This window comes from Microcebus murinus, chromosome 8 (genome assembly GCF_040939455.1).
Source record: "Microcebus murinus isolate Inina chromosome 8, M.murinus_Inina_mat1.0, whole genome shotgun sequence".
NCBI classification, from domain to species: Eukaryota; Metazoa; Chordata; class Mammalia; order Primates; family Cheirogaleidae; genus Microcebus; species Microcebus murinus.
The window spans coordinates 104,494,202-104,508,629 of NC_134111.1; the positions used below are offsets into that span (position 1 = coordinate 104,494,202).

The following is a 14,428-nucleotide window of genomic DNA, read 5'->3' on the forward strand; positions in this document are numbered from 1 at the left end:
AAACAGTGGCGAGACTTTGTTACAGAGTGGGCCATGGAGAGTAGACGTGGAGCACGGCCCCTGTCTGCGAGGGCAATGGTCTCCCGGAAGGGAAACGAGCTGAATGACAGCCAGGCAGGGCTTGGGGGTGCGTTAGAAGTAGAGTCACCCAGCACTGCTCGCTCTGGGCCGTAGGCCGTGCATACCAGTTGGAGACTAGTAGCAGGTGTCGCAAACTGGTCAGTGCCAGTTTGTGTCCTGCATTGTGTCCCTGGGTCCTGGGAACGAGGGTCTCCCGTGGAGAAGAGTGGCTGGAGGCCGCCTTGGTGCGGGAGCAGAGCTGGGCCTCAGCAGGAAGTCGATTCGGCGGGCTCTGCCTCACCTAGCGGGAGGAAAGCCGGATCTGAGCGGCTTCTTGAGCAAGCCGGCGCCCTCCCCGGAGCCGCAGGAGAGGGTCAGCCACCCACAGTGGAGAAACTGCGCGTTTCTTTAACTTTTGTAACTTCCCCGTGTTGGCGAAGGGTTGTGTCACCCCTGGTCTCTTTCCACATACCGACTAGCACTCAGCCCTCGCAAATGGTCCGCACCATCCAAGGAGGGGCAGTCAGGGCACAAAGTGGAGACCATCTCCCAAGTCACCTCTGGTTGTAGGCACCTGTGCCGGGGTCCCCAGGTCTTGGAGAGTGGGAGTGTTGACAGATGAGGGGCTGAAGTCAGCACGAGGTGGCCAGCCCTGCTGTGGCTCAGCCCGAGATAGTGAGCACTGGAGTCCTATGGTTTATTAAGACATGTCATTTCCCCGGGCAGTTAAGGAGTAAAAATGGAAAGGTAGGTCTTTTCTAAGAGTGCCCTACTTTGGGGGCAAAGATGGAGACTAAAATTTCCCTTTTTAAAAGTTAGTTTCTGTTCAGCCCGGACTGGTATCACACGCAGCAGAAACCTCTCTAGTGAGTTTCACTAAACCCTCTAGCCTCAACTGCCGCTTATGCCGAGCACAGGAAATCGAGTTATTTATAGATGCGAAGTTGTGTTTCAGCGACGTTGATTGGAGGATTACCTGATTAGCGTGAGGCTCTTATCCAATCCCTGCTGAATTGTGAGACTAAATGTTGGCGCAGTGTTTGCTCCTCAAAAGGCAATGTTCAAGAGGAATTCTTATCCCTGAAAAATCAGACTGTGTGACTCAGCAAAGGAATTGTTTATGACTGGTTACTCATATGCCAGTGTTTCCAAAATGTTCGTATTCAAAAGGTTAATCTTGGAGCCCCAATTAATAAGCCTGTTACATCTCAGTGTATGTTAGACATGGGACGGGGAGAAGAGGAATTTTTATTACCTTACTGTTTTTACTGGAGGCCACCCAGATTCTAGTTTGTTTTTTTAAATAAAGAAGCTCATTTTCAGGGAGTAGATTTACTAGGACTTTCATTATTCAGATTATCTAGATAAAATTAAATAAACTTCATTCTTTCTCCCAAATTAAACAAAGCATTACTTTGACTACATGCAAGATTGAATGACTCAGAATTACCATGTAAGTGATCGCAGACCACCACTACAACCCCCTGCCCCAAGTCAGACTCCAAAACAATAAAGCAAATAAAAAAACACCAGCACCACTGCTAACATGTCTTCTGCGATTTGTTCATCATTCATTCATTTTGGGGAGGACCAGTGTTTCAAGTGGCTTCTCCTTGATACTGTATCTTGACAACTTTAAAAACCAGTTAAGAAGTTTGAGCTTGAATCTAATTTACAACTACTTTGTAGCAGAGAAGTAAGATTTACTTTTAATTTAAACCAAAATGTTGCATTTGTGTGTTTGTCTAATGGAGATTATTAAAGTAAGATCATTTTGGATCCTCCCGTGTTTTTTACTTTCTGTGGCAAGGAGGTGCGTAGTTTCCCTAGGGGCAGAGGCATAGGGAGTGAGCTTTGGTGTGAGCTGGAATATCCACCTGCCTCCTCTGAAATGTCCTGGGTGGCACCTTTTCCCGCCGTTCTGCGGGGTGGGTGCCTTAGTGTGCTTGTCTTCTCATTGTGCTTCCAAACTTAATGGGGACGGAGTTTCTACTGTTAGATTTAGTAGCTGTCACAGAAGATACTGTGCAAGTTGTAAAAGCAGCCAACATTTACCAAACCTCAACTGAGTCATCTCAGTTAAGTGTTGTATACGCAAGTTTTCCCCGACCCTTGCCGTAACCTCGTGGGGGTTAGGTAGTTTTGTTATCTCCAGTTTACAGATAAAGAGGACACTGGGGCTAGAAAAGTCAGGGGACTTTTCAAGTCCCCACAGCTAGTAGGCAGTTCAGACCCAGGCCTGCTGACTTGGAGCCGGTGCTGATGAACTGTCACCGCTATAGAGAGTGCTTAGGGCAGGGTCTAGCAGGTAGCTGTGCTGCTGTGGCTGTTGTCAGCCGTTCATCGCAGCCTCGGGTCTCAGAGCCCTACATGGGGCTGAAGGATTTCCTTGTGCTAAAACAGCCTTTTAGGACCCGAGTCCTTGCTCTGAATGCTTACGGAGAAGCCTTCCTCCCATCGAACTTTTCTATATCTGGTAGTTTTCAGGTAAGAGCTCATGCAATGAATTTTATTTTTCAAAATAAGGAAAAGAATAGTAGACACAAAAGACTGTAGAAACTTCTGTTTTGCTGTTTTTGTACTATACTAGCATCTTAATTATTACTTACGTCAACATATGTACACCCAGGAATCGCTGAGATTTAAGCCTTTTTTTTTCTGTGTTGTGTAGCCCCTCCCTCATCCTCATCCCAGGAAGCAAGTTCATTGAGGATGGAGACGACGGCTGCCGTTTCTTTCATAGCCGGTCCCAGGAGCACCGAGGGAATTAGCGGATAGCGCATCAGTAGTTGTGCCGCCCACGGCAGGAGCCCGTGGCGCTGCGGGGGTGCTCAGCCCTGTTCCGAGCAGCAACAGTTGAAATGTTTTTGTGCAACCTTAAAGCTGAGGGGTTTATAGGCCGGCCTTGGGTGGGGCAGGCGGAGGCGAAGGGAGGGGAGTCCAGGCGCTGGCAGGAGGGACACCTGCCACCTGGAGAGAAGTGGCGCAGGGGAGGCAGCCCACCCTCACCTTCAGTCCCACACAGCCTCGTTAGTGGTTGTCCTGGCTCTCCTTTCTAGTTCCGGCCTGTGGAGGCTATGGAAAGAAATAGGAAGATTCATTCATCCCAGGGAAAAAAAATGTACGAGAGTAGCGAGAGTAGAAATGCATCTGCCTTCCTCAGCACAGCGTGGGTCGCTGCTGAGCCCGATTGTGCCGCGAAGTTCGAGCAGGTAGATGGATCGGTCATTGCACTCGACAAAGTGGCATCGTTTTGTTCTCGTTTAATGTGTCTGTTGTTTTAGTTTGTGAAGTACCTTAAACCCGTTCATTATTCTGGAAAGCAAAGTGCAGAGATTTCCAGTAGCGAAGCAGGGAAAGAAAAGTCTGTGGACAGCTTCGGTGTACATTTAATTATTAATTGTGCATTATTTAATTCACCTCTGGGGTAAAGACAGAATTTCACAAGATAAGCTCTTAGAGATTATGTAGGTATAGAATTTCACAGGAGAAGGAAACTCTTAGAGATTATGTTCCCCCCTGCTTCTGTAGTGAGGGCGGGTGTTCAAAATTAAGTGATTTACCCAAGCTCACAGAGCTGGCGAGAGAGCCCAGGCTGGTGGACAGGGCCAGGTCTGCAGGGTCCCCAGCTGCGGAAACTCGGATCCCCGCTGAGCATGCTGCAGCCACGGCTCCAGAGACAGTCCCACCCAGTGTTTCCGGGACTCGTCCACTGGGTCCCCCTGCAGGGCGGTAGAGCCCCCTCCTCAGGCTGTAGCCCAGGCCGGAGCAGCCTTGCCAGGTAAAGCCTTCTTTGAAGGCTGCTGTTTTATCATAACATTTCATGATAACTTTAGTGTACTCCTTAACTCGTCTGACTTAATTCTGATGGGAACATGGTGTTCTAAATAGCCAGTTAAGCTTTTAGTCTTTAATTTTGTGTCCTCCAGATTTTCACCTAAGCTTGGTGAAAGTATGTCCTGTCTATTCTGTCCGGACCTGTGCTCTGAGTGGTACCCGAGCGAGTTTGGGAAGTGTGTTGTGAGCCGTCTGAGTGAGGAGGGAAGGACCGCACCTGCTTCCACACTGAGCTGCGGCCCTGCCGGGCCCGGCACCCCCTTTTCATAACAAGGTCCTTCACATCCTCGTTACTAACCTGAAATGAAATTCTTAGGTTATAAAATCAACCAGCATGCATAGTTTTAAGTCAGTATAATATTCGCTTAAAAAGAAAGAAAGGTAATTTATAGCAACACAGCATGAATCTTGAAACAGAAGCGCTCACACCCAGGTGTACCAGGAGCGGTGGATACAGACAGGTGCAGGTGTGCGGTGCTGAGACCCCCACGCCACCCCTCATGTCGCCGCCTGTGATTTGAGATTCTGAAATCGTGACTGACGCCTGGGGAAGTTCTGGACAAAGCCAAGTGTAATCCTCCCTCCATTTCCAATTTCTGGAACGTTTAATACATGTTTGAACCCTGTGAGATATATGTTGAGTTTACTTGTAAGTTGGAATCGGGTTATAGATCCCAAAATTAAAAACAGCAGTTTTTCCATCTGCCCGAGAGGCCACAGTGTGGGCCCATCTGATGCCGGGTGATTGGCGGTCCTGGCCCCGCCCCTTTTGTGCCATTCACCCCCCCCCATCAGTGTGACCCCCCCCCATTTCCAAAATGCCTCTGAGTCAGCACTTCCGGCCCTGACAGCCACATGTCCTCACTCAGTAGCGACTGTCCTCCCAGCCGTGGCTGCAGATGGGGCCCCCTGTGGTTTTTGGGGGACTCACAGGGGCTGCCTGCACTGAAGTAAGATGCACGGGCAGCCGGGCTGGGAGGCACCGGCCCTGTGCTCGCCCTCTCCCCTGCACGTTGCCCTGAGTAACCGGCTATTTTTAGAGGCTCCTGCATCTGAGGGGTGGGGGGTTTACAAAGAAAACAAAAGTGGGTGGCTGTTGCCACTTCCTGTAGCCAAGGCCACTGGGGAAGGGAGCCGTGTGGCAGCCGCCTCCTTGCTTGTTCCTAAACAAAACCGGTCCCTTGTTGGCCCTTCACCTGCACAGTCTTCCTGTACAGTCACAGGAGCGGACTTCACAGACATCCTTCAAACTTTCCCCAAAAGATCGTAGCCTATAGTTGGGGCATATCACGGGGCCTGGAAGAAAGCTACCGGATTTCAATTCAGCATGATTCTAAAACCTGGGGGCTCAGATGCATGTGTGTGACCAACATGCATTCGCCCTCCTGCTGGCGGAGCCCTGGGGGCTGAGGAACTGCCCCTCCCCGAGCAGCGGTCCCCTCCCTCGGCCCCCGGGCGCGGCAGTCGCTGACCTGCACGTGAGTGACGTGCAGTGAGTCTCCACCAGGCTGAGCCGGCCTCCCAGCTGAGGTTGGGTGCCTCCCCAGGGCCCCAGAACTTTCTCAGCCTGGGTGGAGGAAGTGACACATCTCAGTCCTATTTCTCGAGAACTGCCCGAGAGCTGCGGCTCATAGACCCCTTCCAGCTGCTGTGTAGAATTCTGGAGCCCTTGGGTGCCACGTACAGAGTCTGAAAACAGAGGGAGGACTTTTTCTGTGGCTGCAGGGTGGGGGGTCCCGGGGTGTAGAATGCCACACGAGGCTGGGACCCCAGGAAAGCTGCGACGCTCAGGAAACGGACAGGCCGAGCTGGGACTCCCTGAAGTTGTGCCGGGCTTCGAAGAAGCTGCCACAAGGGCCACCTGCCACACCTTCGTCCCTACAGCGGTCAGGACCTCTGCCCCACCATGTCACGTTCTTGTCCTTTGCGTGGGGACTTCCTGGGAGGGGCCACAAGAAGGATGCAAATGCGTTAGAGCTGTCAGAGCCCCCAGACTTCACTGGAGCTGGGTTCAGGGTGTCGGGGCTGCTCGCCCTGGGCAGCATCTCCAGCTAGCAGGGTGCTCTGCCGCCTCTGTCCTGGGCTTTGTCTTGGTGTCCTGGTCAATAGCTTCTTTTTCTAGTTGTCCTTGGCCTCCCCCCAGCCCGAGCGGGCTGTTCCCAGACCCTCAGGAAGGAGCGGCCGTTGTCTCCAGATGACTGTCTTTTGCGGCCGGGAGTCTCTGGTGCTCCGAGCAGGAGCCTGCTCTGTGCTTCTGCCTGGAACTGGAGCCCGCCGGGCCTTTCTGTGTGGCGTAGGGACCCCTCGAGAAGGGAGCCCCTAAGGCCTTTCATCTGTGGCTCAAGACGACGGTGACTTCTTCGCACAGCTTTCTGGAGGCTTCTCCGGCCTGGCTCCGGAGACGTTGCACGGGGTCTGTGCAGCCCAGAGCAGGCCTCCTGTCGTGGGAGGAGGGTGGCTTCGGTGGTCTGTCTCCCCTCTGGCCCGCGGGCCGGGTGCCTGGTGACGGGCCCAGCTCCACGGCAGGCGGTGGGGATGGTGGCGTGGAGGACAGCGGCGGGAGACCTGGCTGCCTCGGCCCTGTCTTCAGGAGGCCCGGGGGGCAGGCCTGTGCTGCCTCGTGTGTTTTTAGACCCCCCGTCCCCATCATCACCTCGGTTCCAGGGTGCTCTCGTGTTTCCATTTGGCAAAATAAGACGTGAAAGTCCAACTCTGCCCAACTCTGGAGTCAGAGGTTCAGCTTTTTAGAATTATTATGGTGAGGAACTCTGGTGATAAATGGAGTCTTTTTTTCCCCAACCATCCCCCCTCCCCCAACGACAGTCTTACTCTACAGCCCAGTGCGTGGAACAGCGTGTGGGACCCCGGCCAGGGCAGTCGGATCCTGGGGGAGGGCCGGCTGTGTCGCCTGCAAAGGGAGGTGGCGCTCTGGCATTCCAGACCCCGGCCAGCGGGGAGCGGCATCTGGTTGGGGAGTTCAGCTGTGTCCGCCTCCCTCTGCCCCGCCCGGCCCTGGGGCAGCTGCGGGACCAGGGGGAGCCCCGTGGGGTGGCACTGCGGGGGCTTCCAGCAAAACCCTGCCCCAGCACCGTGGAGGTCTCCTAGCCATGCGTCCATGGGCTTCGGTTTGGGGGCTCCTTCGTCTCCTTCTTTCCTTTTCTTCTTTTTAAATCTTTGCTATTTTTTAGGAAAGAAGTCAGACAGACCGAGAAGTAGGTGGCCTGCCTAGAGCAGGTGCGAGGGAGAGGGATCAGGGATTGCCAGCAGGCCTGGAGCGCTTGTCGCTTGTGGGAGCCCAGCAGGTCGGGGTGGGCCTGACGCTAGCATTTCTGACAGGTTCCAGGTGAGGCTGGTTCTCTGCTGGGGGCTGACATTTGAGAGCCATCAATTAATTTAAACAGCCCGTGTCCCCCCCCCCCAGCCTCAACAGTGGCCAACCCACAGCCGTTCACACCCCACTTGCTCCAGCACCCAGGTCATTCTGAGACAGTCAGAGGGAGATCCTGTCATCGCACCCTTAAGTGTCTTACTGTGTATCTCAGCAAAGAGGTCTTGAGCAGAGAAGGGCAGCTTCGGGGTCCAGAGCCCGCCATTTCTAGAGTCCCTGGCATGGAGTGACCGTGCCCAGCGTGTAGCTCAGGGCTTCTTGCTCGGCCCAACCACGGGAGCGGCATCCATCACATCCACATCCCCCGCACATGCCAGGACAGGGGCTGCGCAGTGCGTGTGCACCGGTGGTGCTGTGTTTCCCCGAAAATAAGCCCTGCCCATGAAATAAGCCCCAGCAGATGTCTAAGCATGTGTGCAATAGAAGCCCCACCCCAAAAACAAGCCCTAGTGACGGGCGTGGCTACGCAGCGCGTCTGCACAACCCATGCGTGTCGTCTCGGAGCGGGAAAGAAGACGAGCAGCCCTTCCCATCTGCCCCATCGTGGCAGCTACTGTCCCAGAGGTGACTGGAAAGGCGCGGGCAGCCCCACCAACAAGGGCGGCTCCCCCTGTCGGGTCCTGGTTATCCTGTGTGTGCTGCACGCTGAGGCTTTGAGGGGAAAATCACACATCCCCTGAAAATAAGCCCTATGGTGTCTTCTTGAGGAAAAATAAATATAAGACCCTTTCTTGTTTTGGGGGAAACACGGTAGGAATCTCGGGGACCATCCCGGAATTCTGCTTACTGAGCTCCTGTCCTGTCCCCATCTGGTGGCAGCTTCCTCTTGCTTTCCCTTCCCTCTTCCTTGAGTCCTCAGCCTGGACCCTCCTCCCCCGGCCCTCCCTCCCCTTCTGCCAGACCACCCCTCTCTGCCTCCTCTCCCACGCCGAGGGGGGGCTAAGGCCGCCGTGACGACTCTGGCCTGTTACCTGCTGGCTTGGAAACCGAGCCAGCAGTGCGCGGAGCCCCGTCCCTCCCCACGGGTGGCCTTCGTCATTTGCTGGCTGGCTGGGGCCGTAGAAAGTCAGTCCTATGCGCTTTCCTTCTCCGGCCCCTCCCCCCATGCCGGGCCTTTTCCCAGACTCCACCCGGCCTTCTCGCAACGTGCCGTGGCCTTAGAGAGCGAAAACGGCGTGGAAGGTTCAAAACTCAGGTGCAGCTGTGACTTTTGACGCCCCTTGATTTGAAAGACATGGGTGGGTTGATAAAGGAGCCACGGTTATAGGTTATAGGACAAATTCCTTGTGGGGACGCAGGCAGGCCGAGCTGGAAGACAGCTCACCCGAGGCTAGTTTCAATCCAGGTGAGAACTTAGAAAGAAGGTAAATTTGTGACACACTGTGTGGAGGGGATGGCCCGTGACATCAGGACCCCCTTCCTGGCGTGAGCCCGCCGGACGGGGCGCCCGCAGCCCACCTTGCCGCTGGCTGGCCGCAGCCCCCACCAGGAGCACACTGGCCGTCTCTGAAGGCCCTGCTCTAAGATTCTCTAGGAGCCGGGCGTGGGGGCAACCGCCTGTATCCCAGCTGCTCAGGAGGCCGAGCGGGGAGGATTGCTTGAGACCAGGAGTTCGAGGTTACAGTGCGCGATGATGGCACCTGTGAATAGGCCCCACACTCCAGCCTGGCCAGCATAGCAAGACCCCCTCTCTCTGAACAAAAAACAAAGATGATGTGAGTTCCCGGAAAACTGTGTTTATGGAACCATTGGTGTGAGGATTTGCATTCCCAAGAAAACTTAAGTGGAAAGAAGGTGGGATTTATTTGGTACCAGGAAACCTAAATTCTGGAACACTCGTGCCATCTGACATCACTGGGCTGTTGTTCTGCATGAAAACGGCATGAGAATCGTAGCATGTGGAACATGAACATAAACGCGGGTTTGACGCCATGCATTGGCCGTCCCTGGCCGGACAGTTTCAGCGCTCTCAAGTAGAATATGGCAGAACAGCTACAAACTGAAAGGCGGTTCAGTGGAGGCAGTTTTCATTTGTTGGTTTGTTTAACATAAGGACGGACTCTGGGCCAGGCGGGGTGGCTCACGCCTGTAATCCTAGCACTCTGGGTGGCCAAGGCGGGTGGATTGCTCAAGGTCAGGAGTTGGAGACCAGCCTGAGCAAGAGTGAGACCCCGTCTCTACTAAAAATAGAAAGAAATTAATTGGACAACTAAAAATATATAGAAAAAATTAGCCGGGCATGGTGGTGCATGCCTGTAGTCCCAGCTACTCTGTCTAAAAAAAAAAAGGACGGACTCTAACAGCTATAACTATTTGCTCTGATCTGTCTTGAGGAAGGGTGGTTCTCCTGGCACTGCAGGGCTGAAGGGGAAGCTGAGGGTGCAGGTGTGCTTCTTGGTGACTGGCTGGGAGTCTAGAGAGTCGGGGTGAGTCCCAGCACCAGGCCAGCAGCCCCCTGACCTCAGTCTGGCAGCTTCCCCGGCCTCCACTCCCTGCTTGTCAAGAGAGGGGTCAAACTAGCAACCTGCAGGAGCATCCAGCTCTGATGCTCTGCTCTGTGTGTCTGTTGTAGCTCAGAGGAGGGCAGACTGCCCAGCCCTGCCCCTTACAAGCTGTGTGACCTTGGGCAGGTTGCTTAGCCTCTCTGTGCCGTGGGTCCCTCTCCTATAAACCAGGGGTGGGCTGGGCACGGTGGCTCACGCCTGTAATTCTAGCACTCTGGGAGGCTGAGGCGGGTGGATTGCTGGAGGTCAGGAGTTCGAAACCAGCCTGAGCAAGAGCGAGACCCCTTCTCTACTATAAATAGAAAGAAATTCATCGGCCAACTAATATATATATAGAAAAAATTAGCCGGGCGTGGTGGCGCATGCCTGTAGTCCCAGCTACTCTGGAGGCTGAGGCAGGAGGATCGCTTGACCCCAGTAGTTTGAGGTTGCTGTGAGCTAGGCTGATGCCACGGCACTCTAGCCTGGGCAACAAAGCGAGACTCTGTCTCAAAAAAATAAACCAGGGTGGTCACAGTCTCTGCCCAGTGGGGCTGTTCCGAGGCGCGCGTGGCGTAATATATTACCCGCGAAGCACTTAGAATAGCGCCCTGCTGGCATTGGAAGGGCGGGCCAGTGGTAGCGGTTACTATGGCTACCATCGCTGTCACTCCTGACCGCCCTGCAGCCCGAATGAGTCCGGGAGTCGTCGTGTGCCTCTCAAGAGGGAACAAGATTTTCTCTCGGCAGCATCCCTGCTGACCGCGCCCGGGGCGGTGTCTGTGCTCTGATCGATGTCGTTCTGTTGCAGGCGGAGGCCCGGCTGGCGGCGAAGCGCGCAGCCCGCGCGGAGGCCCGCGAGATCCGCATGAAGGAGCTGGAGCGGCAGCAGAAGGAGGTAACGCCCGGGCTCCCCGCCGGGTCCTTTCGCGGTGGTTTTCACTTTAGGCCCAGCGTGCGAATGCGGAGGCACCTGTCGCGGCCAATGCACCTGTTGAGGCTGATGCCCCTGTGGCTGCCGACACACCTGGCCGTCTCACACTGCCCGGGTGCGGCCGTGTGCGCGTGTGACCGCTGCCTGCAGCCAGGCGGGAGTGTGCGGAGCTCGAGACCCAGGTGCCTGCCCGGGACCCCGAGCCAGGCGTGTGAACCCCTCGCCTGGGGAGACCCCCTGGGCCGGCACCTGGCTGAGCGGAGCCCGGAGTGCCGGGCTGGACCTCAGGGTCTCACTGTCGCACTAGAATTTAGATCCTTTGAATTTAAACGGGAAAGAACAGATTGATGATTTTTAAATTGACCGGACTGTTGCATTTGTAGACATTTCCCCCAGGGTTTCTGCGGTGTCGAGTGGGTTTCAGGACACCTGAGGCCTGCGTGACCCCGAGAAGAGGAAGCGGCCTGGATAAAGCAGCTGGGAGCAGCACCCGGGAACCGGGCGCTGAGGCGTGGGCACCTGTGCGCCGCCTGCCGCCTGCTGGCGTCCTCTCGAGCTGACCCCGGGGTGGTCTCTGGGAGCGCCAGGCTCTGTGATGCAGGGTGCTTCCTGTGGCCGCCGAGGCGGAGAAACCTTCCCGCTCAGCTCGCCTTCACCACCCACACCTGCCCCTCACCAGAGGGCCTTTCTCTTTAAAAAGATGTGAGTTTACTGTGCCGGACAGACGTCACCGGCTGCCTTCCCCAGGGCTGGTTTTCATACACAGGTTCCTGTTTGGCTCTCAGGGTGACATTTAAAAAGTCCAGCCAGTTTCTAAAATGTATGAGACTTCAGAGAAAAATCGGAACCTCTGGTTTCCCGTGAGACCATCGCCAGTTCTGCCATGTTCCCAACAAGGACCAAGCCGGTCGCATTCCCTGTGGGGACAAGGCCCCGGCCACCGGTGTGAGGTACCCGTTGCCCTTCCCGCCCCGGGAGTTTGCCGCTCCACATGGAAATACGTGGGCAGGGGAGGGGGCAGCGTCACCCGCCTTGGGAGCCGTCCTGGCGCCCAGCGGCCCCCGCACCCTCAAACTCTGCTCTGTGCGGCGTTGCTGGAGCCCACCGCGTGGGAGACTTCTTTTGTTCGGAACTGGTTTTCTAAAACACGAGTTTTAAATGACAAGATCCCAGTTGCCTTTCAGACTGCACTTTCTCTGTAGAGTATTTCTGTTCATGTTTCAGTACACACTTTGAGGCTCATTGTGTGCCGGCCGCTGCTAGCCCCTTCTATCTGTTCTAGAAGCCATGCCGCGGGAGGGCAGGACGGTAGTTAGTCCCAGAGGCAGGGGCCGCGGCTTCTCGGGCTGCATGGCTGCCTCGTTCCGCAGAACCGGAGCTCGTGGACGGCACAGGAGCTCCGAGGAGCATCCGGTTTTAATCTGCTTCCCCAGCAGGCCCACAGTCTTGATGATGATGATGATGATGATGAAGAAGATGAAGGTCATAAAAGAGTTGTAGGAAGAATTTCCCCAGATATTTTGTTGTTATGCCGGGTTCTGCCACACTTGATTGGATTTAAGTCCCCTGCCCTGCTGGTGGTTTCTGTGTGGCCGTGTCCTGGGCCCCGTGGGGGTGGCCAGGCCGAGGAAATGGGGGCAGAGAGGCTGTGAGTGGGGCCTCCTTGGGTGCTCATGTGACATTAGCCGTCACTCTGTCACTCATCCCATGTGCAGCATGAGGGAAAGTTGCTTTCTCCAAGAATACAAATGCAAAATTTCTACAAAATCAAGGCGAAAATGTATGCTATAGTATACCTACCTTCTGAATTATACATTTAGATAAAATATGTTTTATCGTTCATTAAGGGGCAGAACTGATGTATAAACACATGATGATATTAGCAGCTTGTTACAGAGTTCTTTGGGAAAAGTTCTTGGTTTAGAAAATAAACACTGAGATTGATTAAGCCACAAAATCATCCATTCGAACAGCCTCCTTTGAGAGCAAAGCGTCCCTTTCCTCCTTCGAGCCCAAGGTCCCGGGGTGTGCCTGCGGGACTCGGGCGGGTCCTGGGGTGTGCTGCCAGCACCCCCCTCGGGCGCGTCTCCGGGGCTGGCTGTTGGGAGAACTCGCTGACGCAGTCTGCGGTCCTACAACCCGATACCTGGGGCGCTGGCATTTCAAGTTGTTGATGAGGGCGAAATGAATACGCTGTGGAAGACCAGTGTTTAAGTGGCAGGGTTGATATTTTGGTGTAAAATTGGGAGGTGCAATCCCTGTTTTCATCTGGGTGGCGAGCCTTCCCACCGCACACGGGCGTTTCTGAGTGGCCGAGGGTTTTTTTTTTTTTTTTTTTTTGAGCTGGAGGATGCTGTGAGAATGCAGGGGAGGGCAGAAGCTGGTGGCTGGGGCCGGGTCCCCCCGGGAGGGCGTGGAGAGCGTGCAGGGAGGAGAGGTAGCAGAGACTGCAGTGCCGGGCCCCGATCTGTCACCACGCCTTGGGGGCAGCGAGCTGCCTGCCAGTGTGTCAGATACAGGCCAGCTCCAGCCCAGCCTGAGCCCTCTTGTTGATGGCTGTTTTCAGCAGTTGCACGTGGTGAGAACCGACTGGACTCCCGCTTACGTTAGCCGTGCTCTGGGGCTGTTTAAAAGGACATGTATGAGCTCTTTTCCTATTAAGGGAAAATTATATGTAGATTGTTTTGGGGGAATCCAAGTGACCCTAAAACCTCATTAGAGGAACCTACAGCACCAGAAAAGAATTCGGATCAGGGTGTTGTCTGATGAACATTTTAATTGGAGGTGCTGTGTCTGTTATCGTCACAGCATCGCTATATGTTCACCTGAGCTTCCCCGTATATGACTAGAAACACTAAGTCTAGTCTTAACGGTTTGGGCAGAGCCTTGAACAGTGCCTGACACAAATGTTTTGTTGAATGAATGAATGAAAGTGGTTGAATGAATGAAGGAAAGTGGTTGAATGAATGAAGGAAAGTGGTTGAATGAATGAATGGAAGTGAGTAGATATCTCAGTCTTGCCTAGTGATTACTACAAAATTAGGAACCTCTGAAGCAAACTCATGTGTCAGTGTGTGATAATAACTGCTTTTCCCCCCACTATTTCAGTGATACTCTAATGCTCGCTCTGTTGAGCTGCGGTCTTCCTGGTGGTCTGTATGTGTCGGCATAAATCAGCGCCTCACAGCCTCTTTCTACACTGTTTGTGAATTCGACCGGTTGACTTTCCAATTAAGTTTCTGCACTTTCTGGTTAAACTTTTACTATAATAGTACGGGAAGAAATTTCGAATTAAAGATGAAGAAGTGTTTTTTTCCCTTTCGTGGTAATAGGTTATATAAACTCTGCATTAGAACAATAGCAGGATTGTGGTAGAGATTCATGTGGGTATGCCCGTATTTCTCCCAATATATCTAAAGTGGAACATGAAGTAAGTAATGAAATTGCTGATTCTTTCAGTGGGACCACAGACACTATTTTATAGCACATTTTACCAGTATTCACTGTTTCTTTCCCAGTGTGGCTTTTATTCATATTTCTATTTACAGAACCTTCCTTTCTGATGTTTCTGCTTCTTTAATTGGATTTTATATTTCTTCCCCTTTTTCTTTTCTATAGATCTATCAGGTCCAAAAGGTAGGCTTTTTTCCTTCTTTATTTTCTAATTTGCATGAACTAATTTCTCCCTGCCAAGGGCCTGGTCACCTTTCAGAAATAACGCCTTGC

At 53.7% G+C, this 14,428-nt stretch overlaps 1 protein-coding gene across 20 annotated transcripts in view; it reads left to right on the top strand.

Annotated features, from left to right (window-relative positions):
- The window catches only part of LRRFIP1 (LRR binding FLII interacting protein 1), a 133,564-nt gene that overhangs the window by 59,302 nt on the left and 59,834 nt on the right, over positions 1 to 14,428 (top strand). For 11 of the 20 annotated variants that reach the window (XM_076006084.1, XM_012755639.3, XM_012755640.3 and 8 more), the window contains exon 2: positions 10,580 to 10,666. In XM_076006084.1, the coding sequence (XP_075862199.1) occupies positions 10,580 to 10,666 (87 nt within the window). Of the gene's footprint in view, positions 1 to 10,579; positions 10,667 to 14,320; positions 14,339 to 14,428 lie in introns of all 20 variants that reach the window. The other 9 variants (XM_076006093.1, XM_076006079.1, XM_076006083.1 and 6 more) reach the window with 1 other exon arrangement.